At 48.0% G+C, this 25,772-nt stretch overlaps 1 protein-coding gene across 2 annotated transcripts in view; it reads right to left on the bottom strand.

Annotated features, from left to right (window-relative positions):
• The window catches only part of OSCP1 (organic solute carrier partner 1), a 30,585-nt gene extending 4,835 nt beyond the window's left edge, over positions 1–25,750 (bottom strand). Inside the window, exons 1-6 of one of the 2 annotated variants that reach the window (XM_038557882.1) lie at positions 25,536–25,750; positions 14,293–14,447; positions 9,380–9,547; positions 8,879–8,978; positions 3,060–3,226; positions 139–242 (exon numbers count right to left, since the gene is read on the bottom strand). In XM_038557882.1, the coding sequence (XP_038413810.1) occupies positions 139–242; positions 3,060–3,226; positions 8,879–8,978; positions 9,380–9,547; positions 14,293–14,447; positions 25,536–25,647 (806 nt within the window). In that variant the 5' untranslated portion in view covers positions 25,648–25,750. The remainder of the gene's footprint in view (positions 1–138; positions 243–3,059; positions 3,227–8,878; positions 8,979–9,379; positions 9,548–14,292; positions 14,448–25,535) is intronic. The other variant, XM_038557883.1, reaches the window with a different exon arrangement.
• Between the last annotated feature and the right edge of the window lie 22 nt (positions 25,751–25,772).

The following is a 25,772-nucleotide window of genomic DNA, read 5'->3' as shown; positions in this document are numbered from 1 at the left end:
CTGGCCTTCTAACTGCTGTGCTTTACCGAAGGAATTGCGGGGGGGGAACCCAGCAGTGCCATATTCTCTCTGGTGGCCCACATGGTGGTTTCCTGGCACCCCCGAATGCTGGTCTGACAATTACAGTTGAGAATTCACCTGATGAGTCCAGGAACTTCAGTTCCCCAGGGAACAGGCCCGGACACCGGCAACACAAAGCGACCATTAGAATTCTGAACTCTGTCCTTTAGAAATATGGATACCTGGAAAAAATATATATACTTATTGTTATTTTTGGGGGGTATATTTTCCTAGACACAAGCACTCTGAGGATGGAAAATGTGTAATGGCTTCGGGATACTACCTAGTAAGTCTATCATAATGAGAGAGAAAGGGACGCCTGGGTGGCTCAACGGTTGAGCATCTGCCTTTGGATCAGGGCATGACCCTGGGGTCCTGGGATCAAGTCCCCACATCGGGCTCCCTGCATGGAGCCTGCTTCTCCCTCTGCCTGTGTCTCTGCCTCTCTGTGTGTCTCTCATAAATAAATAAATAAATAAATAAATAAATAAATAAATAAATAAATAAATAAATAAAATCTTTAAAAAAAAATGAGAGAAAGACTCAGCATAACTAGCCCAGCAGAGCTACAATGTTTTCACAAACATACCTTCTTTTGAAGAAGCAAGTCTTCCAGGTGAACTGTATTACCCCCATTTACTTCTATCTATCTATCTATCTCTATCTATCCATCTATTTATTTAAATTAAAACAATTTCTAACATTTAAGTTCAATTTGCCAACATAGAGAATAACACCCAGTGCTTTTCCCACCAAGTGCCCTCCTCAGTGCCCATCACCCAGTGACCCCATCCCCCCGCCCACCTCCCTTTCTGCACCCCTTATTGTGTTTCCCAGGGTCAGGAGTCTCTCATGGTTTGTCTCCCTCTCTAATTCTTCCCCACTCAGTTTCCCCTCCTTCCCTTATGGTCCCTTTCACTATTTCTTATATTCCATATACAAGTGAAACCATATGATGATTGTCTTTCTCCAATTGACTTATTGCACTCAACATAACATCCTCCAGTTCTATCCACGTCAATGTGAATTATTACTCCTATTTTAAAGATGAGGAAGCCAAGGCTCCCACAGTGAGGTGACTTGCCCAGAGAGAACAGTAAGAGATGGGGCCTGGATTCAAAACCAAGGCTGACTCCAAATTCCACACCATTCCTAGGTTCCCTGCTGATTTCCCATACAGCTGTGAGGCCTATCAGAACCTCCATTTTACAGATGAAGAATTGGTAGCTCAGAGGTTGAGATACTTTCTTAAGGGCAGCTAGTTCGTAAGGGGCAGAGCTGAAGGTTCAACCCTTGTGTTTCTGGCTCTGCAGCCCAAGCTGCAGGCCATGTGCTGGACAGGTTGGTGGGAAGGGGCCACAGCAGGTAGATCTGGTTGGCACTAGAGTTTGAAAGTCTTTTTTTTTTTACTTTTTTTTTATTTATGATAGTCATACAGAGAGAGAGAGAGGCAGAGACATAGGCAGAGGGAGAAGCAGGCTCCATGCACCGGGAGCCTGACGTGGGATTCGATCCTGGGTCTCCAGGATCGCGCCCTGGGCCAAAGGCAGGCGCCAAACCGCTGCGCCACCCAGGGATCCCGAGTTTGAAAGTCTTCTAGGTGACTGCAAACACCACATTATGCTTATTTCTACTCCCTGGTTTACGTACTTTTTTTTTTTTTTTTTTTTTTAAGTAATCTCTATATCTATACCGAACTTGGGCCTCAAGTTCAAAACCCGGAGATCAAGAGTCACATGCTTTACCAGCTGAGCTAGACGGGTACCACTGGTCTGTATACTTTGTGTGGAGATCAGGGTCTGATTAAATCTCCTACAGGTTGTAGCAGTTAATCAGTTTGATTAGCTCTTAGCTTCCTCATCTGTAAAATGAGATAAATTTGAAGATCCCTTCAAACTCAAAAATTCTACAAGATTATATTCGTAATATCCTCAAAAAGAAGCATCTGTTGGGCAGCCCGGGTGGCGCAGGGGTTTAGCGCCGCCTGCAGCCCAGGGCGTGATCTGGAGACCCTGGATTGAGTCCCACGTCAGGCTCTCTGCATGGAGCCTGCTTCTCCCTCTGCCTGTGTCTCTGCCTCTCTCTCTCTCTCTCTCTCTCTCTGCATCTCTATGAATAAATAAATAAAATCTTAAGAAAAAACCCTCAAACTTAAAAAAAAAAAGAAGCATCTGTTGTGTGCAAACAAGTGACAATGCAAACCAGTAGGAATCCATAAGCTGACAGCTTGGCATGCTGATGTGAGACTGTCTCAGCTCATGCTTCAGCTGGGCCACTTCTTGGCTCTGGGTTTAGGGGCAAGTTACACAACCATTCTGTGCAATTAGTTTTCTCTTTGGTAAACTAGGGGTAATAATTGCATCTATTCAATGGATGAGCGTTACCTGTTAAATCAGATAATGAAAAAGTAGTTATCACAGAGTCTGACACATAGTAAGGGCTCAGTACCCGGCAGCTAATACTCTCAGGATTTACGTTCTAATTGGACACAGGAACCAAGCATGAGACGGGGAAAAGGAATAGGATAAAGCAGGAGATGCTGGTAGCAGACGCATTGTTGAGTAACCTACTGAAGAGAATGACCAAGGCATGGGGGTAGGTAGGTAGGGGTCTGGAGCTGGGCCTAGAGGGAGGTGGGTATGGAGACACTTTAGAAGCAGAGACGGAAGGGCACAAGGCATGTTTTGGGGGTAATGTGTAACCTGAAGCGTAAACGGATTTGATTGGACGGTTTGGCAGGACAACCCTTAAGGAATTCTTAACCTTGAGATTCTGTGACCAAGGGATGTGAATGCAAGCACGGAGAAAGAAATCCGAAGTGGGAATATGTATATGTGTGCCGGACCCTCTGTGAGCGTACTTCTAACAAGGCTGACTATGTCACAGCTGGTCTGAAATGTCCACACTTCAGTTAAGTGTGTGGTTGTGTTTCGCTCAACAACCTGCCCTCGGCTGGACAGGACTGTGGGTCTGTCTGCTTGCCCGGCCCCTCTGCTCACCTTCTGCTGTAAGCGTGACTCTCCCCTTCCTTCTCCTCTGATTCCCCACTCTTTTCTCCCAGGTGATCTCGTCTGTTCCCAGTGTTCACCTCTGTGCTGATGGCTCTCAGATCTCGAGTTGCCACTTAGCCTTCTTCCCCGGGCATCCGATGCATCTATTCCATTGCCTATTAGACAGGTTCCAATGGATGCACCTCAAGTTCACCCTGCTCAGAACAGGGGGTCATCATTTGTCTTCCCAAACCTGATCCTCCTCTAGTGTTCCCGATTGATGGTAGTGGAGGACACCACCAGGGCACCAAGCCAGTGATCAGAGTTTCCCTGACCCCCACTTTCCCATGCAGTTGCCCAGCACCACCTCGCCAGTGATCACTTCTTGTATCTGGCCCCTCGTCTCCACCCTGGTCCCTAGTGCAGACCTTTGTCATCTCTAACTTGGCCACTGCAGGTGCCTCCTAACTGGCCTGCCTGCCTCCCCTCTCATCGGCTGTGATGCATCCTCCAATCTGCTGCTGAAGAGACTCTTCTCAACTTATATCTGATCCTGTCCCTCTCCTGCTTCAAGGACCTGCCAGATAATGTCCAGTGGGCCCTTGTTCTTCTCTGCAGCCATGTTCCTCCTTAAGTCCTATGTTCCAGCCATACCCAAACGCTTGCAGCCTTCCGCACCCCCTGCACCACAAAATACACTAGGTGGTTATGTACCTCATGTCTTTATTGAGATGGTGTCCTCCACCCAGGTGTCCAGGTAACCCTTCCCTTTATTTCCCTTGGGCCTGGTAAAACCCATTTAAAAAAAAAAAAATATCAGGCCCTCTATGAAGACTTTTTTTCTTTTTTAAAAATTTTATTTAAATAATCTCTACACCCAGTGTGGGGCTTGAACTCATGACTTGTAGATCAAGAGTCACACGCTCCACTGACTGAACCCGCCAGGCACCCTGACTTTTCTAATTCTCTTAGGGTAGAACTGACCGCCCTCCCGTTTTGTGTCCTCTCTCTTTATACTCTTCTGTTTTTAAAATCAAACATCTGGGGGCACCTGGGTGGCGAGCGGTTGAGCATCTGCCTTTGGCTCAGGTCATGACCATGTCGTTTTCCCACAACCCCCCAAGCCTGCTCCTCCCTCCGCCTGCATCTCTGCCTCTCTTTGTGAGTCTCTCATGAATAAATAAATAACATCTTTGAAAAAAATCTGTAAGGCACTTAGTGCATTCTCTCCTCCTCTAATGAGTTCCTGAGGGTAGGAATCATGTTTCCTATGGAAAGAGGAAATGAAGGTCATAGAGCTGTGTGGGGTCGGAGTGCTGGATGAGGCGGGGGGGGGGGGGGGGGGGGTCCTAGAGCATTCACGTTCCCCAGGGTGGTGGCAGTTCTCTGGTGGCCAGGAGGAGAGTGAGCCCAGGATATAAATGCTCCGGGAATACGGGCGAGTGGCTTGGCAGTCAGTTTTAGCAGTGAGTGATGAGCGCAGGGCTTTGCGTGGTGCTTGGTTGCTGGTCTGGGCTCACTAGAAGAGGGCCACGTTGACGAGGGCAGGAGAATAATGATCTGAAAGTGAGGGGGGAGGTGGCAAAATGCTGATGGTGCCTCAAACACCCCACCTGGGGATGAGGGAGAGTGCCCAGCCTCCACCAAGAGGCCAGAAGACCTCAAATGCCATCTCTATCATGTGTGCAGATAACCGCTCCCCTGGACTCTCGGTTTGCATATTCAGTTGCTTATTTGACATCGCTACTCGGACGTCTAATAGTCAAATCAATGAATTTTTCTACCCAAATATATTTCCCTTGGTCCTTCCCCTCTCGGCCAATGGCACTGGGCACCAGCAGCTGCTCAGGCCAGAAGCATAGGAGCCCTTCTCCATTCTTCTTTTCCTTCCTCCCCATGTTCAGTGTCTCAGTAAGTCTTCTGCTCTTGCCCTGAAGGGATTCCCCAGACGTGGCGACTTCTCACTCTCTACTGGCAGCACCAAAAACTTTCATTTTCTACCTAGATTTCTGCAGTCATGTCCTGACTGCTGTCCTACCTCCACCCTTGCCCCATACTGTTCATCTTCCAGATACACATCAGATCATGTTACCGCTCACCTTAGGATGCTTGAGATGTTTTCTTTACTCTTAGAACCAACTGCTCACTAGGTATGGAGCTAAGTCAGCGGGTAGGTTATGACTGGCACCTGTTCTGGTTGGTTAGTGCCCGTGCTGCACTGCTTGTCAACCGCATCATTCCTGCCTAGGCAGGCTTCACCCACACCGGTTTCCTCTCTGTCCAAGGAACGCATCGTGCTTTTTCCATCTCAGGGCCTTTGAACTTGCTCTCCCTTCTGTTTAGATGCGCTTCCCCGAGATCTTCTTTAGTCACATTCTCAATAAAAGGTCTATCCTCAGAAAGGCTGCCCCATGGGGCAGAAAGAAAGAAAGAAAGAAAGAAAGAAAGACTGCCCCTGACCCTCTCATCTAATTCCATCCAGTAGCTACTAGTCAAGGGTGGAGATTAAAATTAAATTACAAATTCAGTTTCTCAGTCACGCTAGCCATATTTTGAGTGCTGCATAGCCACATGTGGCTAGTGGCTATCATATTGGACAGCACAGATATAGAAGATTTCCATAGACAGAAAGTGCTATTGGACAGCGCTGGTCTAATGCAACATCCCCTCCCTGTTGCCCTTTATAACTTTACCTAATCTTGCCATCTTCCTAGAGTTAACAGAACAAGAACATGACTTACTTATCCTCCCTGTCTCTTCCTCCTAGTGTAGAAGAACCTCCTTAAGGCAGGGCCTCGGTCTTGTTCACTTACGCATCTCAAGTGCTGAAAACAGTGCCTGGAATGTTTTCATGGCACACAATAAACATGTGTTAGACTGACCGGGTCTTACGGGTTGAAATATTTCCAGGCGGAGCAGATGATGGAGGGGAGGTATAGGGAACATTCCATGGAGAGGTGAAGATGGAATGATGTTTTCCAACAATGGAAACAATGGGAAGGACACGAGGGCAGTCCACGAGGGAAGGTGGGAGAGTGAGTACAGGAGAGGGTGGGGGACCAATTGGAAGAGCTCGGGAGGGCTGAAGGGGCTGTAAAGAGCACTCAGGATCCCAAGGGGAATGGGTTTTCAGGCAGTCTCTGGCCAGGCCTGAGGGCAGGTCAGGGCCTTGAGCCCATTAAAACCATGTCAGGTTGTTTCTTGATACCACAGAAAGCTCTGGATATCCAGATGAGGCGTTTTGTATTTGCTTTGTCTAAACAATAAGCAAGGGAGTGTTAGATCAGACCTATGCTTTCTTGATTGAATTAGTTGGTTTTACTAACTAATCTAAAAACTGTTAAGGCTCTTTTGAACACAGAGAAAATCCGCATAGGCAATCACAAACTGCGGAATTACCATTAAAGACCAGACTCGAAGCCCAGCCAAGCGTGACGGAACAGTGGCTGAGTATCGTCAGGATATGTGATTCCTATTTTTCTTCATGAACATCCTGATGTTTCACTGCTGACCTATGTAGCAATTAAAGCTTAATATATTTTGTAGTTTAATATATTTTAATGATTTTGTTATGAACTTATTATTGAGAGTGTCTTTTCATTATAATGAATTTTATCTGGTCAGAACTGGGAAATCAATATAGCTGCTCCTATCACTACAACCCATAAAACAATGTCCAGATAATCATCGTCTTGATAAGAATCTGATGCCGAGTTTTCAATATTTTAAAGCAATACAGAACTTGATGTCATTTGTACTTCATATATTTTATTTAATCAATGTCTATTAGAGATCCTAATTTATACTGGTGTTATTATTACTCGATCCATAGCAAATCAAATTATTCATGAGGGTTAAAAATTAAATTGGCTTCCGAGTTGAAATCTATTTGTCTTCCCTGGCCCGTAAAAGGGAAATAATAATCAGGTACTAAGCGCATCCTACTGCTTCCTTTTTTTTGAATTTTATTTTACTTTATTTTTTAAGATTTTATTTATTTAATCATGAGAAACAGAGAGAGAGAGAGAGAGAGGCAGAGACACAGGCAGAGGGAGAAGCAGGCTCCCTACGGGGAGCCCGAAGTGGGACTCGATCCCAGGACCTCGGGGTCATGCCCTGAGCCGAAGGCAGATGCTCAACCACTGAGCCTCCCAGGTGTCGCTGTTTTGAATTTTATTGTGTGAATACGTTACACCTGCACAAGTACAAGATTTAAAAGGTTCAGAGGGTATACAATGGAACACAAGTCTCTGTCCTATTCCCATCCTCCTTGCAGTTGTCTACAGCCAGGAGGTAATCACTGGGACCAACTGCTGGAAGGAAGCACTCTCGCCTGTACACATACAAGCAAATACACACGTATTACACATGCATCGGCTATTACTCGGCTATACTCATGGCATTATCATGTCCAGTTTTCAGATGAAGAAGTAAGGTTCAAGAGCGGTAATCTGCCCCAGGTCACAGAGCTGTGCTGGAGCTGGGATTCAAATGCCAGGATGTCTGACTCCAGAGCCTGGGCTCATTTTGCCCTATCACCCATCCTTCCCATAGCAGGGAGTTAAGTTATGCAGAGGAACAAAGTGCTGCCCAAGAGAGACGGGCCCCACATTCAGAAGCTCAGCAGTTAGGTGGAGAATTGTCCCGAGCAGGCCTGAAGGGAGGAGGCAGGGTCAGTTGGGAGCAAGAGCCGATAAGCAGAGGAGGGCCCGAGCCAGGCTGGGACCAGCAAGCAGGGAAAGGAGGACGTGGGCCCTGGCAAGGCAGGCTCGGTAAGGCCGTCAGATGAAGATCAGAGAAGGAGAATCAAACTGAGTGAATGAAGACGGCGCCTTCAAAAGCAATCGGGAAGTCAGCAGCGGGGCAGGACTGGAATTTTGGAGATGATTTTCACTGCAGACCTGGCGCCTCCTCAAGGAGAGTTCAGCAAGCAGGTGGAGCTGTGGGTCTTGGTGGCAGGGCTGGGGCAAGGGGAGGGTGTAGGTTAGACTCCAAAGTCCCAGGTGGAGGTGAAGGGGGGAAGGACTGAGGGGGCGCAGAGCCAGGAGGCTGTAGGGCAAGGCCAGGAAGGTCTGGGGCCACAAAAGGCCAAGAGAGGGGCTTTGTGGGGCGGGAGGGCAGCCTCCCGACATTGTCTGCTACTGGAGAGGTCAAGGATGCTAAGGTTTGAGAGAAGGCCTTATAACTGAGATCAGGTTGGGACCCTTGGGACCCCATTTCCTCCAGAGAAGAGAATAAATCATATTTTAAAGAAACATGGGACTCCTAGGTGGCTCAGAGGTTTAGCACCGCCTTCAGCTCAAGGCGTGATCCTGGGGTCCCGGGATCGAGTCCCACATCGAGCTCCCCGCATGGACCCTGCTTCTCCCTCTGCTGGTATCTCTGCCTCTCTCTGTGTCTCTCGTGAATGAATAAAATCTTTTAAAATGGGTCAGCCCGGGTGGCTCAGCGGTTTAGCGCTGCCTTCAGCCCAGGCCATGATCCTGGAGACCCGGGATCAAGTCCCACGTCAAGGTCCCTGCGTGGAGCCTGCTTCTCCCTCTGCCTGGTCTCTGCCTCTCTCTCTCTGTCTCTCATGAATAAATGAATAAAATCTTTAAAAAAAAAAGTAGAGAAACATAACGTAACCGGGAAGGAATGGTGGCATTGTTTTCTTCCTTGGTCCATTTACCAACTGCTGAGATTTGTTATTGGGAAATTTATGGTCATGGAGCCAAACTCGGGGGAGTCACTCCCTGGGCACCCTCAGTCCTCTTCTGCTGGCCGCTTGGCCCCCCCTTGCCCCAGGACAGTGGTGCAGGGTGCTCCTGGGCCGCCCACTCACTCACCCGGATGTGCAGGTCCTGAAAAAAGCTGAGGAGCGTCTGGCGGATCAGCTGGAACTCCCCCGCCGAGAGGCCCCCGTATGTCTGCCGAGACAGGGAGAGGCTTCAGCGAGACAGGGAGAGGCTTCAGCGACAGGCAGGGCCAGGCGGGCACCCGGGGGACAGGGCAGCAGGACAGCCAGCGCGGCTCCCTCCCCAGGGGACAAAGCCCCAGCGTGGCCCACAGGAGCAGGGGACACATCCACTACCAAGTCCCTTTCAGAAAAGTCAGGAAGAAATGGCTGGGCTCCGTGTCTATGCTTTCCTGACGCCAAGGTCGACAGTAGGAGGGTAGATCCATTACGTGGCCAAAAGGGATACTTGGAGATTTCTAGAATTTTGGGGGAGAGTGGCAGGCTTTGTCATCCCTCGTCCTGTTCTATCTGTCATGAAATCTGGCTGCTGTCAGCAGGGGAATGAGAATAAGAATGGGGCTGGGATCTCATGGGCTGGTGACCCTCTTACTTCAGTCAGCTGCCGGAAGGTCTCCTCCACCTGATGCAGGATGGTTGGGGAGTCTTGGATGAAACCCTTGATGGTGTCTAAATGATTGAAGGTGACCAGTAACACATCCTTGGGGCGGGGACACAGCAAGACTTGGTACTTGAAAGCCATAGTCATCAGGTCATAGAGCTGAACAAAATAAACAGAAGCAGACATCAGCACTTCCATAGGATCGATCGGCCAAGCGTTTCCAGAAGACCAGTTCGGGGCATCTCCTACAGCTCGCGTGACCATGTCAGTTATCCCTCAACCCAAGAGTGTAAAAGGGGATGATATGAATAAATAAGCCAGGACAGCAAGAATAAACCAGGGTATTCCTGGGAAAACCAGGATTTCCGGTCAGCTTACATGTGTTGCTAACGGAACATGTTTGGAATGGTGTCAGCAACCGTGGGGTCCTGGACTGGGTGCTGGTCTCACAGAGCAGAAATTCAAAAACCAGCCCTCCGCTGCTGCGGCTCTCGTGTTGTGGATGGCCCTGGCCATGTCCCTTTGCCTCTCTGAGCCTGAGTCTTCTCATCTGTAAAAAACTCTCCCTGGGGCGGCTGGTAGCTCAGTTGGTTGAGTGTCCGACTCTTGATTTTGGCTCAGGTCATGATCTCAGGGTCATGGAATCGAGCCCCATGTCGGGCTCGGTGCCCTAGCAGTGTGGAGTCTGCTAGAGGTTCTTCTCTCTTCTCCGTCCCCCTGTTTGAGCTCTCTCTCTTTCTCTCTCTCTCAAATAAGTAAGCAAATAAATATAATCTAAAAAAAAAAAAAAACCAAAAACAAAACCTCCCTAGCTTCCGGTCATTGCTTAACTGCTAAGAGGAGTCAAGGAGAGAGTATGCGTGTGAGTGGCAAGTGTGAAGTCCTACAACTGTGTAAGAGCAATTTTAAATGCTGAACCATACTTAATGAGCTATCAGCAAGCCCCATGTGTGGTCTGACTGTCCACGAATGATCAGAGATAAGACACTGGTGAGGACTGAAGTGGTCAGGATAGGTTTTGTGGGAGCAGAAGGCTGCAGTCATGGGCTCACACTGACTGAAGGAGGGGAAAGGCGTTCTAGTTGAGGGGAACAGCATGCAGAGGCCTTCAGGCAGCAGTGAGCAGGCTATTTTCCTGGGACAATGAGGAGAACAGCCTTATTAGAGAGGGTGGCTCGTGTTGGGGTCTGTGGGAAACATGGTTGGATACGTATGGCACAGTTAGAATATTAAAGGTTTTAGAAAGACAGGCAAGGGCAGCCCAGGTGGCTCAGTGGTTTAGCACCGCCTTCAGCCCAGGGTGTGATCCTGGAGACCCGGGATGGAGTCCCACGTCCGGCTCCCTGCATGGAGCCTGCTTCTCCCTCTGCCTGTGTCTCTGCCTCTCTCTCTCTCCCTGTGTGTCTCATGAATAAATAAATAAAACCTTTAAAAAAAAAAAAAGAAAGACAGGCAAAATAATTTAGACTAGATGGTGGGGTTTGGAGGGGCTACTAAAGTTTTCTGAGCTGCCGTGATGAAGTGGTGGTTAAGCCAGATTAGTGAGTCTGGCAATGATGAGCTGGGATGGAAGGGAGACTGGAGGTGGCGAGATTAGCTGGTACCTGGTTCCTGACAGGTGTGTAATGACATCTAGTGACTACAAGATTGAGAGAAACTCTGCTGGAGTAATCCAGAAGTAAGGCCAGGAATGAAGACGGAGGGCAGGGAAAAGGCAGGGAAAAGAAGAGCATGTGATTCTTTGAATGAACAACTGTCACATATGGCATCTGCCAGACTAGGTTTGGGGCCGAGGATGAGAGCTGTCCAAAACGATCAGTGTTTTCCACCTAGGGCGTGGGAGAAGGCTGACACTCTCAGTGGCAGGCCAGCCTGGGGGTGGGGGGACATGAGGAATCAGTCTGGCACAGAAGCTGTGGGCACGTCCGAGGCAGGATGGAGACTATGGCCACGGATGTAGTGCTGAGCACCACTCTCGTAGATCACCTGGTCTGGTCCCATGTAATGTTGACGGGGACTCTATGATGAAGATGCTAGCCTCAGTTTAAGAATGAAGAGACTTGCCTAATTCCACATAGCTTGTAGTAAGTGGCAGGGTGAACTCTGACCTCAGGATGGTCAGATCCTGGCATTTGCTAGAACCTTCTACATGATCCTACTTCTCCAACATGCAGCTAAACATTCCATTTAGAAAGCGGCATACCCAGGACCTGGGGTGTGTGTGTGTGTGTGTGTATGTGTGTGAACATATAATGCTAAAAATTTAGATCTGGGACTCTCTGCCACCTTTATCAGATGCTAGGCACTTGATGTGGATAGGACACCGTGAGAGGAGTAAAGGATAAAACCAGGTAAAAGATAAAGACAGGAAAGTTCAGAATTAGTAAATTGAGTCTGCAGCTAATAACTGGTAGAGCTAAGACCTGAATCTGTTTTATTTTTTATTCTAAATTCTGTGTCCTTTCTCCGTGGAAACCTAAGCCTTCTTAAAGGTAGAGGGAGGAGAGAGCAGAGATGATTAATGTTGACTGAACATCTACTATGGATCAGGCCCTGGTGTACTATGTTATCTCACTTAATTCTCCCAGAACTGATGAAAAACTGTTATTATCCTCATTTTATAGATGAGAACATGGAGGCTCAGAGAAATAAAGTAACTTTCCAGAAGTCAGTGAGAGGAGGTAAGGGCAGAGTTAAAGGCAGCCCATCTCCCTGAGGTTGTCGGGCACCAGCTGGAAGGGAGTATGGATTTTGAGCGCCTCCGTTTGGCTCAGGGCGTGATCCCGGGGTCCTGAGATGAGTCCACATCGGGCTCCTGCATGGACCCTGCATCTTCCTCTGCCTATGTCTCTGCCTCTCTCTGTGCGTCTCTCATGAATAAATAAATAAAACCTTAAAAATATTTATTTTAAATTCCTTTAAAATTATTATTATTATTAAAAGTAACTGAAGTCTATATTTTATTCAGAGTTCATTAATTTTCCCCTAATGTCCTATTTCTAACCCAGGACCCCACGTTACACGTGGTCATCAGGTTTCCTTAGGCCTCTCTTGGCTATGACGATTTCCCTGTTCTCCTTTTTGGTGGCCTTGGGAGTTTTGAGTCCTGGTCAGATACCAGGAATATGACCTCCAACTGTTATCTGTCTGATGTTTTTCTCACTGGGGTTATGGGTTTCAGGGAGGAAGACCACAGAGGTAGAGTGCTATCCTCATCCCACTGTATCGGGGTACATACGATTGACATGACCGTTGATGTTGACCCTGTAGTGTTTATCATTTCTCCACTCTAAGTTAGCTGTTCTCTCCCCTTCCATACTGTCCCTTTGGAAGGAAGTCACTGACTGCCGCCCCACACAGGGAGGGGGGAAGTAACTATATTCTGAACAGGAGAGTCTTCTGAACAGGAGATTTGTCTATTCTCCATAATGATTATTATTTTTAAAAGATTTTATTTATTTATTCATGAGAGACACAGAGAGGAGAGAGAGAGAGGCAGAGACACAGGCAGAGGGAGAAGCAGGGTCCCTGCAGGGAGCCTGACGTGGGACTCCATCCTGAGTCTCCAGGATCACGTCCTGGGCTGAAGGTGGCGCCAAACAGCTGAGCCACCCGGGCTTCCCATAATACTTTTTTTTTTAAAGATTTTATTTATTTATTCATGAGAGATACTGAGAGAAAGAGACGGTCAGAAAGACAGGCAGAGGGAGAAGCAGGCTCCATGCAGGGAGCCCGACGTGGGACTCGATCCCGGGTCTCTAGGATCATACCCCGGGCCGAAGGCGGCGCCAAACCGCTGAGCCACCCAGGCTGCCCCATAATTATTTTTTTAAAAAGATTTTTATTTATTTATTCATGAGAGACACACACGGAGAGAGGCAGAGACACAGGCAGAGGGAGAAGCAGGCTCCCTGCGGGGAGCCCAATGTGGGACTCGATCCCAGGACCCTGGGGATCACGCCTAGAGCCGAAGGCAGATGTTCAACTGCTGAGCTACCCAGGAGTCCCTATTCTCCACCATTATTTATTTGGATTCGTTATTTTAAAAATCAGAGTGGCCCAATCATTTGTTTCCCAAAGAAATAGGTATGTTCATGTTCTAAGTAAAGACTGAGCAGTTTTGAGTTTGCTTTCAAAATTCATCACACAGGCAGCCTGGGTGGCTCAGTGGTTTAGTGCCGCCTTCAGCCCAGGGCCTGATCCTGGAGACCTGGGATTGAGTCCCATGTTGGGCTCCCTGCAGGGAGCCTGCTTCTCCCTCTGCCTGTGTCTCTGCCTCTCCCTCCCTCTCTCTCTCTCTCTCTGTGTGTGTGTGTCTCATGAATAAATAAATAAAATCTTAAAAAAAAAAAATTCATCACAGGAGGGCAGCCCAAGTGGCTCAGCAGTTTAGTGCTGCCTTCGGCCCAGGGTGTGATCCTGGAGACCCGGGATCAAGTCCCATGTCGGGCTCCCTGCATGGAGCCTGCTTCTCCCTCTGCCTGTGTCTCTGCCTCTCCCTCCCTCTGTGTGTGTGTGTGTCTCTCATGAATAAATAAATAAATAATCTTCAAAAAATAAAAATAAAAATAAAATTCATGACACAGTTGTGTTTAAGAATGAAGTATAATTAAAAGTTTTTAAGGGTTTGGCACTTGTATTGGTTTGAGGTGTGTGTTCCTACATGTGGGCACCAACGCCAGCTGCCCATATGGGCAGGTGGAATGACACAAACATCAGAGGGGCTGGGATGCACGACTTGAGGTCCCTTCCAACTCCGAAACTCAGTACCAAGAACTGCTACCTACAAGCGCCTTTTTCTGGGAAGGCACCAGTGCATTCGTCATCTCATTTGACCCAGTCTGTGCTCATGTGCCAAAGGGACAAGAAATGCAACCGAGGGGAGGAGGCAGCTGTCTACTCACCTTATCCATGCTGGCCTGGTTCAGTCTCATAATGGAGGCATGAGCCAGGCGGTCGTAGACCGTCCGCAGGGCCTTCTTGGAGTAGAGCTCTTGGGGTTTGAACAATTCCTCCATAAACTTTCGATTGAACATGGTGGAGATGATGTCATTCAGAACTGTAGGGACAAGAGAGAACAGAGCTGAGCAAGGGACCGAAGGAAGCTTGGATCAGGAGATGCGGGCTATGAATGGAATGGAGGAGCTGGGTCCACGCGCAGTGGGGATGCTGACGTGCCGGTGAGATCTGCTCCCTCGGGAGAACCCACACAGGTGTCCCCAGAGAAGGCAGGGTCCAGGGTGCTTTATGAGGCTGTCTCAGAGCAGACATAAATGTGACAATGTATGAATGTGTTGTGCTCCAGAGGTTATTTTTATTTTTTATTTATTTATTTATTTATTTATTTATTTATTTATTTATTTATTTATTTTTATTTTTTTTTCTCCAGAGGTTATAAACCACTTTTATACATATGTTATCTCACTTGATGATAGGGGAAATGTATCTTTAAAAAAGATTTCTATGAACATTCTAGATTAGATCTCCTCTTTAAAATGAGAAACAGCAAAATAATAATAATAATAATAATAATAAAAATTTAAAAAATGAGAAACAGCACTGCTCTTTTTGTGGTCTTTTTAGCTAATCTATAACGTTTTTACACACAATTTCATAAAAATGGGACCATTAATGGTGACTGATTCTTTTTAAAGAAAAAAAATTTTTTTAAAGATTTTATTTATTTGAGAGAGGGAGAGAGAAAGAGTGAGAGCATGAGCTGGGGGGAAGGACAGAGGGAGAAGAAGCAGGCTCTTCACTGAACAGGGAGCCCAATCCCAGGACTCATGACCTGAGCCAAAGGCAGACGCTTAACTGACTGAGCCGCCCAGGCGCCCCAAGAAAAAAACATTTTATGAAAATAGACAAGTTTACCCACTGATTAGAGATGAAAACATTTCTAATGTTTCTACAAGACATGTACTTCAGATTAGCACCATTTTAGAATGCCTTAATTTCTATACTTGACCTATAATATTGATGATGTTACTCTGTGGTGATATGTCTCATATTGTTGTTCGATTGGAAAATTTCCATCTGGTGAGAATAAAAATCCTAAGGCGTGTGTAAACCAAAGTGTCTGTAATTCTAGTTCTCCATTCACTCACTCATTCAGACATTTTGTGCTACTGAAATAACATTAGTTGAAGGCTAGGAAAGCTCTTTGGTACAAGAGATAGGAAGAGGTATGTATGAACACAGATTATGCTTTTTTTAAAAAAATATTTTATTTATTCATTTGAGAGAGAGGGAGGGAGAGGATGAGTTGAAGGAGGGGCAGAGGGAGAGGGAGAAGCAGGCTTCCCACTGAGCAGGACCCTGGGATCATGACCTGAGCCGAAAGGCAGACGCTTAACTGGCTGAGCCACCCAGGCGCCCCAAACACAGATTATTCTTAATTAAGCCAGATATATCCTGGCCTAAGGGTGACAGTATATGGACGCGGAGAATATACATTCATAGTTAATTAAAACTTGAAAGAAAACTGATGACTTACAATAATTATACAAAATCAATCATTGTTTAATGAGTGACTCATGTTTATGAGTGGCTATCACCGAAGGATTCAAATGCCCCTTTCTCTTGCCAAAGGTTGCTGGCACCAGGTGATTGGTTGTGATGGTGTATTTTAGAGATGGAAGACAAGGTAGCTCATTCAGGTCATGGTTTCAGGCACCCTCTCCAGCTTTAAATAATTGACAGAAGTAGAAGTACCCTGGGGTGAGGCCAGCATCAGGGTGCCTGGCTGGCTCAGTTTGTAGAGCATGCGGCTCTTGATATTGGGGTTATAAGTTTGAGCCCTACTTTGGGTGTAGAGATTACTTAAAAAAATAAAATCTTGGGATGCCTGGGTGGCTCAGTCAGTTAAGCATCTGACTCTTGATCTCAATTCAGGTCTCATGAGTTCAAGCCCCAAGTTGGGCTCCATGCTGGGTGCAGAGCCTACTTAAAACAAACAAACAAACAAATAAAATCTTAAAAAAAAAAGGCATCTCAAAGAGCATTTTGGGAGAGAAGGGTGAGCTGAGGGCTCGTTGTATTTAAATCTTACATGGGGGACACCTGGGTGGCTCGGCGGTTGAGCGTCCGTCTTCGGGTCAGGGCAGGATCCTGGAGACCCAGGATCAAGTCCCACATTGGGCTCCCTGCATGGAGCCTGCCTCCCCCTCTGCCTATGCCTCTGTGTCTCTCATGAATACATAAATAAATGAAATCTTAAAAAAAAAGAAGTCTATCTTATAAACAAATAAAAAATAAATCTTAGGGATCCCTGGGTGGCTTAGCGGTTTAGCGTCTGCCTTTGGCCCAGGGCATGATCCTGGAGTCCCGGGATAGAGACCCACCTCGGGCTCCCTGCATGGAGCCTGCTTCTCCCTCTGCCTGTGTCTCTGCCTCTCTCTCTCTGTGTGTCTTTCATGAATAAATAAATAAAAATCTTAAAAAAATAAAAATAAAAATAAATCTTACATGGAAAGGCTATGGAGCGAGGGGAGGGGATCCCCCACATTTAGACACAAAAGAACTAAATGACTGACTCCTTATAGAAGTGTTGAACTCATACTTGCCCTTTCAACTTTACCTGAGGCTCCATCCTCTTTGTGAGCAAGAACCAAATCCATTACCAACCCAGGGTACCTCTCACATCTGACAATTTGAACCCATTGCAGCTTGCCATTAATGTTCACTAACATTTCCCCAGTGTGGACAGCTTGGAGACATATGAGCTTCTCTGGGTTTGTTTCATGAATAGTCTTTTGTCTCTGAACTAAGCAAGCAGGTGGGTTTTCTCCCTTTGTCTTAGGATAGCCTGTATCAAATGCAGAACTTGCAAGGAAGTAGGTACAAACGAAAAGCCACACATAAGGCCTTGAGAGAAAGAATTTGAAGAATTTTCCATGGATTTATATTGGGCAAGGAGGAGTGCCAAAGAGGAAGGGCTCTAGTGGAAGGATCACATCAGCTCCCATTATGTCAATGCTTAAGGAAGCTGCCATTTGCCTGGGTGCTGAGCCATTTCTCCAGGGTCTTTGAGTCCCTAGCAGTATCAAGGAAAATAGCTTAGACCCAAATACATCAATTCTAAGAGAAAGAAAATTGCAGGGTGATTGTTAGTCACTCTGGCAAAGTTAAAAAGGAAAACGAAGCCTTTCCCCCTGGGAAGTGAACAGGCTATATCACCACGGCTCCCTGCCCCCTGACAACCAGGAAGCTTACCTGTTGTTAAGAGTACAGCACGCCCTGTCCCTGTGGGCAGAGCAGTGACACAAGTGACCCCAAAGAGAAAAGTGGTGGTTTTATGATTGGACCCTGGTACCCAGAGCTCCCATCTCTCAAATGTGAGTCTGTGGAAGGAACATGGGGGCAAATGCTGACAAGGTGTATGTCTCACATCGTGCTTTACTTAGCACTTGGTTGAGGTGGCCTAAGTCTCTACTAGACGGGAGATAGACACCAGGGCACAAAGAGGACGTGACAGCTGTCCCTGCCCTGCAGAAAGCATCCCACTTCGTATTTCAGTTCAACCTGAGAAATGATTTTAAGCAGACCTGCTGGTCAGCCTTGGGGTTAGTTTTTGGCACTCATGGGAGCTTTGCATGATTTCATGAGGCAGGGATGCGCTGGGAGCCAGGTTTCTGCGGGCAGAGACTAAGGGCAGGGAAGGATGTAGTTTTTCACGGGTGCATCAGAGGCGTTAGTAACTGAGTTCTTAACATACCACGTTGCTCGTCCTGGTCCTGACTACCAAGTCGGTTTCTGCTCATTATTTTGTAGTGTCTAAGTTCAAATAAATTCCAATGATTCAATTATGTCTGCGAACAGCCTTCATAATCCACACTTCTTGCCTGAAATTCCACCCTGCGTCAGGAGGTGGGCCAGACGTTGCTCACAAGAGGTGATAAAATATAGTTAAGGGTGTATCAGGCACTTCGGTTGGGTTTTCCTTTGAGCCTGGCCTGATGAAAGGATTCTCTTGATGCAGGCAACTGAGTTTTTACCAACTACCTCTGCTATACGTTTGTTTCTTGGGAACATACAACTTGGAACCAAGGGTAAAAGGGAGAAGCTACTACTTCTGGATGGTTACTACTTTTGAATTCTTACTATGTTCCAGGCACAAGGCTTAGAACTTTCCACGCATTCTCTCATTTAAATCCCTCGACAACTTTGATTTACTCTCCTTATCCTGTCAAGGAGGAACACTGGGTTTTAGAGAGGTTAAAGTCCAGGGTCACACGGCAGGTGGTGGAACTGAAATTAGGATGGGGTATTGGATTTTAATGCCCATGCTCTTAAATATTACATACGTCATCTCCCCAGCATACTTGGTATACCGAGAGCATGGAAAATATTGAGGACGATGGCTGGTGACATGTGTAAACAGTACCCAAATGTCAAGTGATGGAAGGAACTTGTGGCATTGAAGGGTAAGAAAGGCTAAGGTTTTATTCTGAGGAACTGGCCAAATTTTCAGGTTTGCTGCTAATTGTGGGTAAAGGGGAAACTGAAGATTTGGCACAATAAGGCCACAGTACATGCATGCTTCGGCCCACAGGTCTGGCAGCCAGGCAGCCACAGGCTTCTAGTTTTCTCCACTGCTCAATAGAGATCTCTGTGTGCTAAGGAGAATGGCTCAGGGAGGAGCACTGGTGTCGGAGCACAATTCTTTGGCTGCATGGTACTGTCTCAGAATTGTTTGGACTACCAAAGAGGACGGCCACCCAGAAGTGTAGCCGTTAACCCCGGCGGTCCCTGCAAAACTTGGAACTGATGAAGAGACAGATACCTCAGGTGCCATATGATCCTTTGGCCAAAGTTGGCTTGGTTTTCATCCTATATGCTGCATTTATTTAAGTAAGAGATTCCAATGTATAACCAGTCTCTTGGCTAAAGAGAAACTCAATGCCTAGGTTTTTCCTTGGAAATAACTTAGAGAGGTCCCCCAGTAAGCCCAATGATGAAGGACCGAGTGAGCCTGTGGATGCAGACTGAACGCATGCAGCCCAAAGATAGCATACCTCGTTTTCTGTCCACCTCTGTCCATTCATCTACATGAAGCATATAAAAAGAAAACACCAGTTCATGAAGCAAGAACATTCTTTTCAAGAAGGCTTTAAAAAACACCAATTCCAATGACCTGGGCTATGGTACTCCACTTTGCATGTTTGCATTAATGTCTAATGCAAATCCTCTGCCTTCCACCTGAACCTTTGAAGAGGATGATGCGTAAATAACAATTTCCAAAAAAGCCCTGGAGAGGCTATACCTTCCAGAGAGGGGCCTTGTGGGAGGGAAATGCAGGACTAGCTCCCCTGGGGTTTATCCTGAAAGTCCCGAGAAGCTATGAGAACACACATCATTCAAAATAAGGCTTTACAAGGGGACCCCGGGGGGCAGGGTCAGTTGAGCATCTGACTCTTGGTTTCAGCTCAGGTCATGATCTCAGAGTCTTGAGGTTGAGTCCTGCATCGGGCTCCACGCTCAGTGTAGAGTCTGCCTGAGTTTCTCCTGCCTTCTCTCTCTGCCCCTCCTGCTCCTGCTCTCTCTCTAAAATAAATGAATAAATCTTAAAAAAAAAAAAAAAAAAAAGACTTTACAAACACTGACTTCCTTGAGGAAGACTCCCAAGAGCAGGGAGAGAGAGGATTTTCTTTTTGTACCACCTGGATTTTTATTAATGTTAGGATTTCCCTTTCTAGAGTACAGATTGAACTGCTCCAGTTAGAAAACCTGAATTTTTTTTAAAGATTTTATTTATTTACAGGAGAGAGAGAGTGAGAAAGCAGGTGAGAGAGAGCAGGAGCAGGGGGGAAGGGCAGAGGGATAAACACAGTCCCGGTGGAGCAGGTACAAGGGAGCCTGATGCGGGGGCTTGATCCCCAGGACTCCAGGATGGAAACCCGAGCGGAAGGCAGGCGCTTAGCTGACTGAGCACCTATTGCCCAGAAAACTTGAAACTTGAAATAAAAGGAAAAAAAAAAGTTCATTTGTTTCTGACTTACTTTTCTGATATACTGATCACTGTAAAGAAAGCCCTTGAGGACAGAGGCAGCGAAGAGGAGAGCAAATGAAGGAAAATGTGCTTGGCTGGAGGAATCTGTGAGAACCAAGACCCTTTGTGGTTTGGGACCTGGCTCTAGCCTTTTCCTAGCTATGTAACTTCCAGCAACTTGTTGGACCTCAATTTCTTCATCTGTAAAATGGGGATCATCACTGCATCTCTCTCATGGGGTTGCTGTGGGGGAGGAAATGGATGACACACACTGAGCACTTACTTAGCTGGCCTCACTTAGCTGGCTCTGCTTTCTCTACATCACAGCTTTGGACCCCCTCCATAAAGGTTGAAATATGGTCTTTCTTTCTTTTTTCTTTCTTTCTTTCTTTCTTTCTTTCTTTCTTTCTTTCTTTCTTTCTTTCTTTCTTTCTTTCTTTTTCTTTTTTTTTTTTGGGGGGGGGGGAGAGATTTCAACCTAGAACACCAACCCAACCCCATAAATAGGGTTCTAAACACAGCTACATTTTAAAAACATTTTGGGGCAGGGCAGCCCGGGTGGCTCAGCGGTTTAGCACCTGCCTTCAGCCCAGGGCGTGATCCTGGAGACCCAGGATTGAGTCCCACATCAGGCTCCCTGCATGGAGCCTGCTTCTCCCTCTGTCTGTGTCTCTGCCTCTCTCTCTCTCTCTCTCTCTCTCTCTGAGTCTCCCATGAATAAATAAATAAAATCTTAAAAAAAAAACAACAAACATTTTGGGGCAGCCCAGGTGGCTCAGCGGTTTAGCACCACCTTTGGCCCAGGTCAGGATCCTAGAGACCCGGGATCGAGTCCCACATCGGGCTCCCTGCGTGGAACCTGCTTGTGTCTCTGCCCCACCCCCCATGTGTGTGTGTGTGTGTCTCTGTCATGGATAAATAAATAAAAATCTTAAAAAAAAATAAAAACATTTTGTGGCTAACAGTCCCTGGAAGCAACTGCCCTGGATTGTTTCGGAGGGGGGTTTCTGAGGTTGTAACCAGGTCAGGCATCCGGGCGCCTTCAGTACACCTGAGACACCTGTCTGAAAGCCCTGCCCTGCCCTAGCTGGCGGCAAAGGCTTCCCATTGCCAGGTCAGGGGCTTTTGGAGAGGGAGCCCTGGGGAAGCTGCAGCAAGGGCCAGGCCTTCTTAGAGCAGGTGCTGGATTCTTTGGCATAAAATCCACAGCTTCTGATTCGGGTGGCGTTTATTTTACAGGCGGGTCCGTGGGAATTCAGAGGGGTGCTGCCACAAGGGGCTGCCGGCGTGGGGTGCGGGGACAGGGGCTCCCCGCCAACGACCGAGGTCCCCCAACGCGCTCCTGCGGGCAGTGACGCTCAGCTCCGGCAGAGGGCGCCGCAGCGCCGCGCGGGCCTCCCGGGGCTCCGGGGCTCCGGGGCAGGGAACCACGTCCCGCCCTTCTGTGCTGGTGCCCCGGGGGACTTGCCTAGGCCCGCGTCGCTTTAGTTATATTCCGAGTGGGAGGAAGGCCCAAGGCTGCCCAGAGCTGCCTGTGAAGCTGGAACTAGAAAAATAAAAACTGAACCTCACCACCGTGTTTGGGGGCGTTCAGGGCTTCACTGTGATGTGCTCGTCCTGGGGTGGGGGTGGGGGGGGATATAAATCACTTACCGGCTGGGTGTCTCAGGTTCCCCTTCTGTAAAATGAGGAATGTAAATGGAATGTAATAGGGTCTTATTTAGGAGGATTTCTGAGAGGCCACAAGTGAGGCCTGAGTGAGGCAAAGGCCGCTCTTATTATTCTTGCTATTGCTTAAAAAAAGGTGGGGGGGGGGGGGGTACGACATTCCTATGCAACACTCAAAAGTTGCCCCACGCGGAGAGAACTTCCTTTCTGTTGAATGCTAAACTAGAGGCTGCACTGTGGTGGAAACGGCAGGATCCTCACTGGCCTTGTGGGACAGGCCTGGCCTCCGGGAGACCAATTAGTCCTGTAAGATAATGAAAACACCTAGAAAAAAAAAAGAAAAGAAAAAAGAAAAAAAAAAAAAAAAAAGAAAAGAAAACACCTAGAAAAGATATGATTTCCATTCACAGTATCGACAAGGACTTGCTTACCCTGTTTGGTGTTTTATAGGCCTCTGGGCACACTAGCAATTGTCACAGTGACTCCTGCAACTACGCCAGCTCTCAGGGGTGGGATAGACGGGGGTTTCTCAGCTTTCTGAAGCCTACACCCTCGACCCTGTTTTCTGTCTTCTGCAAGTCCCCATGAGCCGCTTACTTTCTGTCATTTCTTTCCTGAAATCAGTGGGTCCACTGGACGATGTTTTTTCAGAGCTCTCCCTCTCTTTCTGACCTCCCATCCCCCTCGCCCTCAAAGATTCTGATACAGTCCCCCCAAATATGGAAGTAGGGTCCAGTGGTGAAGGACATATCTGCTAAGAGGATGAGCTCTGGAGCCTGATGACCTGGGTTCAAATCCTTTACTCTTCCTCTCTCTCTGGCTATGTAACCCCAGGCAAATTAACTTCAGTATCCCCATCTGTAAATTGGGGATAGTATGACCCACATGATAGTATAGTTGTGGGGATTAAGGTCGTCAGAGGAGTCCTTGGTACACATTAAGTGCTTAATATGTTTGTTGTTGTTGTTAGGAAGGTATGTCCCCCACCTTGAGAATCATTACTAGATGACATGGATCCAGAGCCCTACTTCCAGTGAATGCACAGAAGGGCTGCAGCAGGCTCCACCCAGCATCTCACATCATGTCTCACACTCACCTACACTACAGAAGGGAGGAATGAGTGTGTGAATGTGAATTTCTAAAAATGGTCGAAACTCCCTAAAGTGGCATTTAGCAAACCCAGAAGGACTATAGCTCCTGAAGACAAGGGAAGCCAGTCCTTTCGTATTCACAGGGTCTTGCTCAGATCCCCTCTTGAAAGCCAACACCTCCTCATCGTGTTAAACATGGTGAATACATTATCTCATTCAATTCTTACAACTTTGCTGTCTGTATGATGCCCATGTTATGGAAAAAGAAGCAGGCTTATCGAGGGTTTACACTCCAAGGTCCCACAACTAGTAAAATGGCAAAGCTGTAATTGGGACCCAATGGTACGACTGCAGAGTATGCTCTTAATGGCTAACTTAACGCCGCTTTCCAAGATGCAGACCGCTGGTGCAAGGACTACCTGCCGGCTCACTGGTGCCGGCCGTTAGCCTGAATGAAATCACAGAACATATGTACCAAGGAAAGCAGAACCCTCTTGAGGACGAAACGGCAACATCATATAAGACAGCCAGTTTGGATCATCAGTTGAACAGACATTGACTGGACATCAATTTATTCTGGTCTAGGCACTGTGCTAGGTACAGGAGGACGAAGCCGAGTAAGAGAATCATGGGCGGGGGAGACACCCACAGACCAGTGAAAGGTAGGGAGAGGCAAGCATGGGGTGCTATGGGAGTATTCTCAGACCCTTTCCTGGTGTGGGGAGGCTTCCTTGAAGGAGCTGATTCTCAAGCTGAATAATGCAGGATGGAACGGGAACTATTAGCACCGAAATGGGACGTTTGGGGTAGAATGGGGATTATTAGCACGGAAACGTGAATGAACATGTTTACATGTAGACCTACAAGCCGTTTGGTGTTATTTTTTTTTTTTTAATTTTTATTTATTTACTTATGATAGTCACAGAGAGAGAGAGAGAGGCAGAGACACAGGCAGAGGGAGAAGCAGGCTCCATGCATCGGGAGCCTGACGTGGGATTCGATCCCGGGTCTCCAGGATCGCGCCCTGGGCCAAAGGCAGGCGCCAAACCGCTGCGCCACCCAGGGATCCCCGTTTGGTGTTATTATGATACAGAGCAGGAGGCAGGCAGTGGTGGGAGGTGGGACTGCAGAGGTGGGGAGAGATCAGGTCAGCAGGGGCCCTTAAACGTCCTGCCAAAGACTTGGTCTCCATCCAAACAGCAGTGAGAGCTGACAAAGGGTTTTGAGTAGCAGGGAGTATGGACAGATTTGCATTTTAGAAAGCTCGTGGGCAGCGCTGTGCAGAATGGGGATGGTGGGGGCATTCTACAGGGAGTGCTTTTCATCTCTTTGTGCGTGGACTTGGGCTCCACCACACAGACACAGCAGTGATTATCTGAATATGTATGCTTAACATCTGAATGCGTTCGTTTAACATCAGTTGAGCGTGCGGACTGCTGGAGAGGATTAAAAGTTTAATGTGGGGTTGTATTAGTTTCCTTTATACCAAGTTCTCTTTCTCTACCTTGGAATACATAGTTCTGGGGAGCCTGGCGGGGGGGGCTCAGAGGTTGGGTGTCCGCCTGCAGCTCAGGTCCTGATCCTGGGGTCCTGGGATCGAGTCTTGCATGGGGCTCTCTGCAGGGAACCCAGTTCTCCCTCTGCCTCTCTCTTTCTGTGTCTCTCATGAATAAATAAATAAAATCTTAAAGAAAGAAAGAGAGAAAGAAATGTAAGTAGTTCTTTCCTACTTCATTCATCCCAGGAGGCTTGGAGGAGGAAAAGGCGGCAGAGTTCTGGGTGGTCATTTGAACCGAGGGTTAGGTGCGGGGGTAGAGGGGGCGACGCATCTTGCGTTTTGGAAACTCTCAGAGAATTATCTCCAGAACTGCCTTCTCTTCCAACCACTATGAAGGGAATAATGTGACTTTCGTATGTTTTCTTATTAATCTGTTATTTCAGAGCCCCACCTTTCTAGAAATGGCTTCTGAGATCAGCAAGCCTGGCCTCCAGCTCGGGAGGAGGGTGGAGAGGGGAGGAGGACGGGGGGCTCGGCACCTGCTGGGGGGTGTGGGCGGCGGAGGCTGCTTGCACTAGCAGCGCGGGCCGCCCGGGGGTGGGTAGCTCGGTCTCCTACACCGGGGGGGGGGGGGGGGGGGGGGATCGGTGGTCGAGGTGGGGGGTCATCCCTCCAATGCGAGGCGATGGGGAAATAGACGGGGTGGTGGTCAGGTCCCCTAATGACACACCGCAGAGCGGGCATTAAATCCTTCTGCTGTGAAAAAACAACCTTTTGGGGCATTTGAGCCCCGAGGGGCCCGCGGCTTTGTGAGAGGTCCCCGGCTGCGGGCGCGCGGGCGCAGGGGTGCCGGCCGGTCCGCGGGGCCAGGGGCGGGGGCGGGGGCCGGGCGCCTCTCACCTTTGTGGGCCTTGTCTCCCGGGATGTTCTGGGCCCGCAGCCGCTGGTCCAGGATGTAAAGCATCTCCCCGCCCAAGTTCAGGAAGAGCAGCGGTAGTGTCCGCACCGACATGGTGCCAGACGCCGGCGGAGCCCGGGACGCGGGGCGAGGCGGGGGAGCCGGGGGCCTGGTTGCCCCGCGGTCCCGCCGTCGCGTCCGATTGTCTGGTTGCCGGGGCGACGCGGCCGGGCGGCAGA

This window comes from Canis lupus, chromosome 15, assembly GCF_011100685.1.
Source record: "Canis lupus familiaris isolate Mischka breed German Shepherd chromosome 15, alternate assembly UU_Cfam_GSD_1.0, whole genome shotgun sequence".
Classification (NCBI taxonomy): domain Eukaryota; kingdom Metazoa; phylum Chordata; class Mammalia; order Carnivora; family Canidae; genus Canis; species Canis lupus.
Note: the sequence above shows the minus strand (reverse complement) of the source record. Positions and strands in the feature narration are given on the sequence as shown.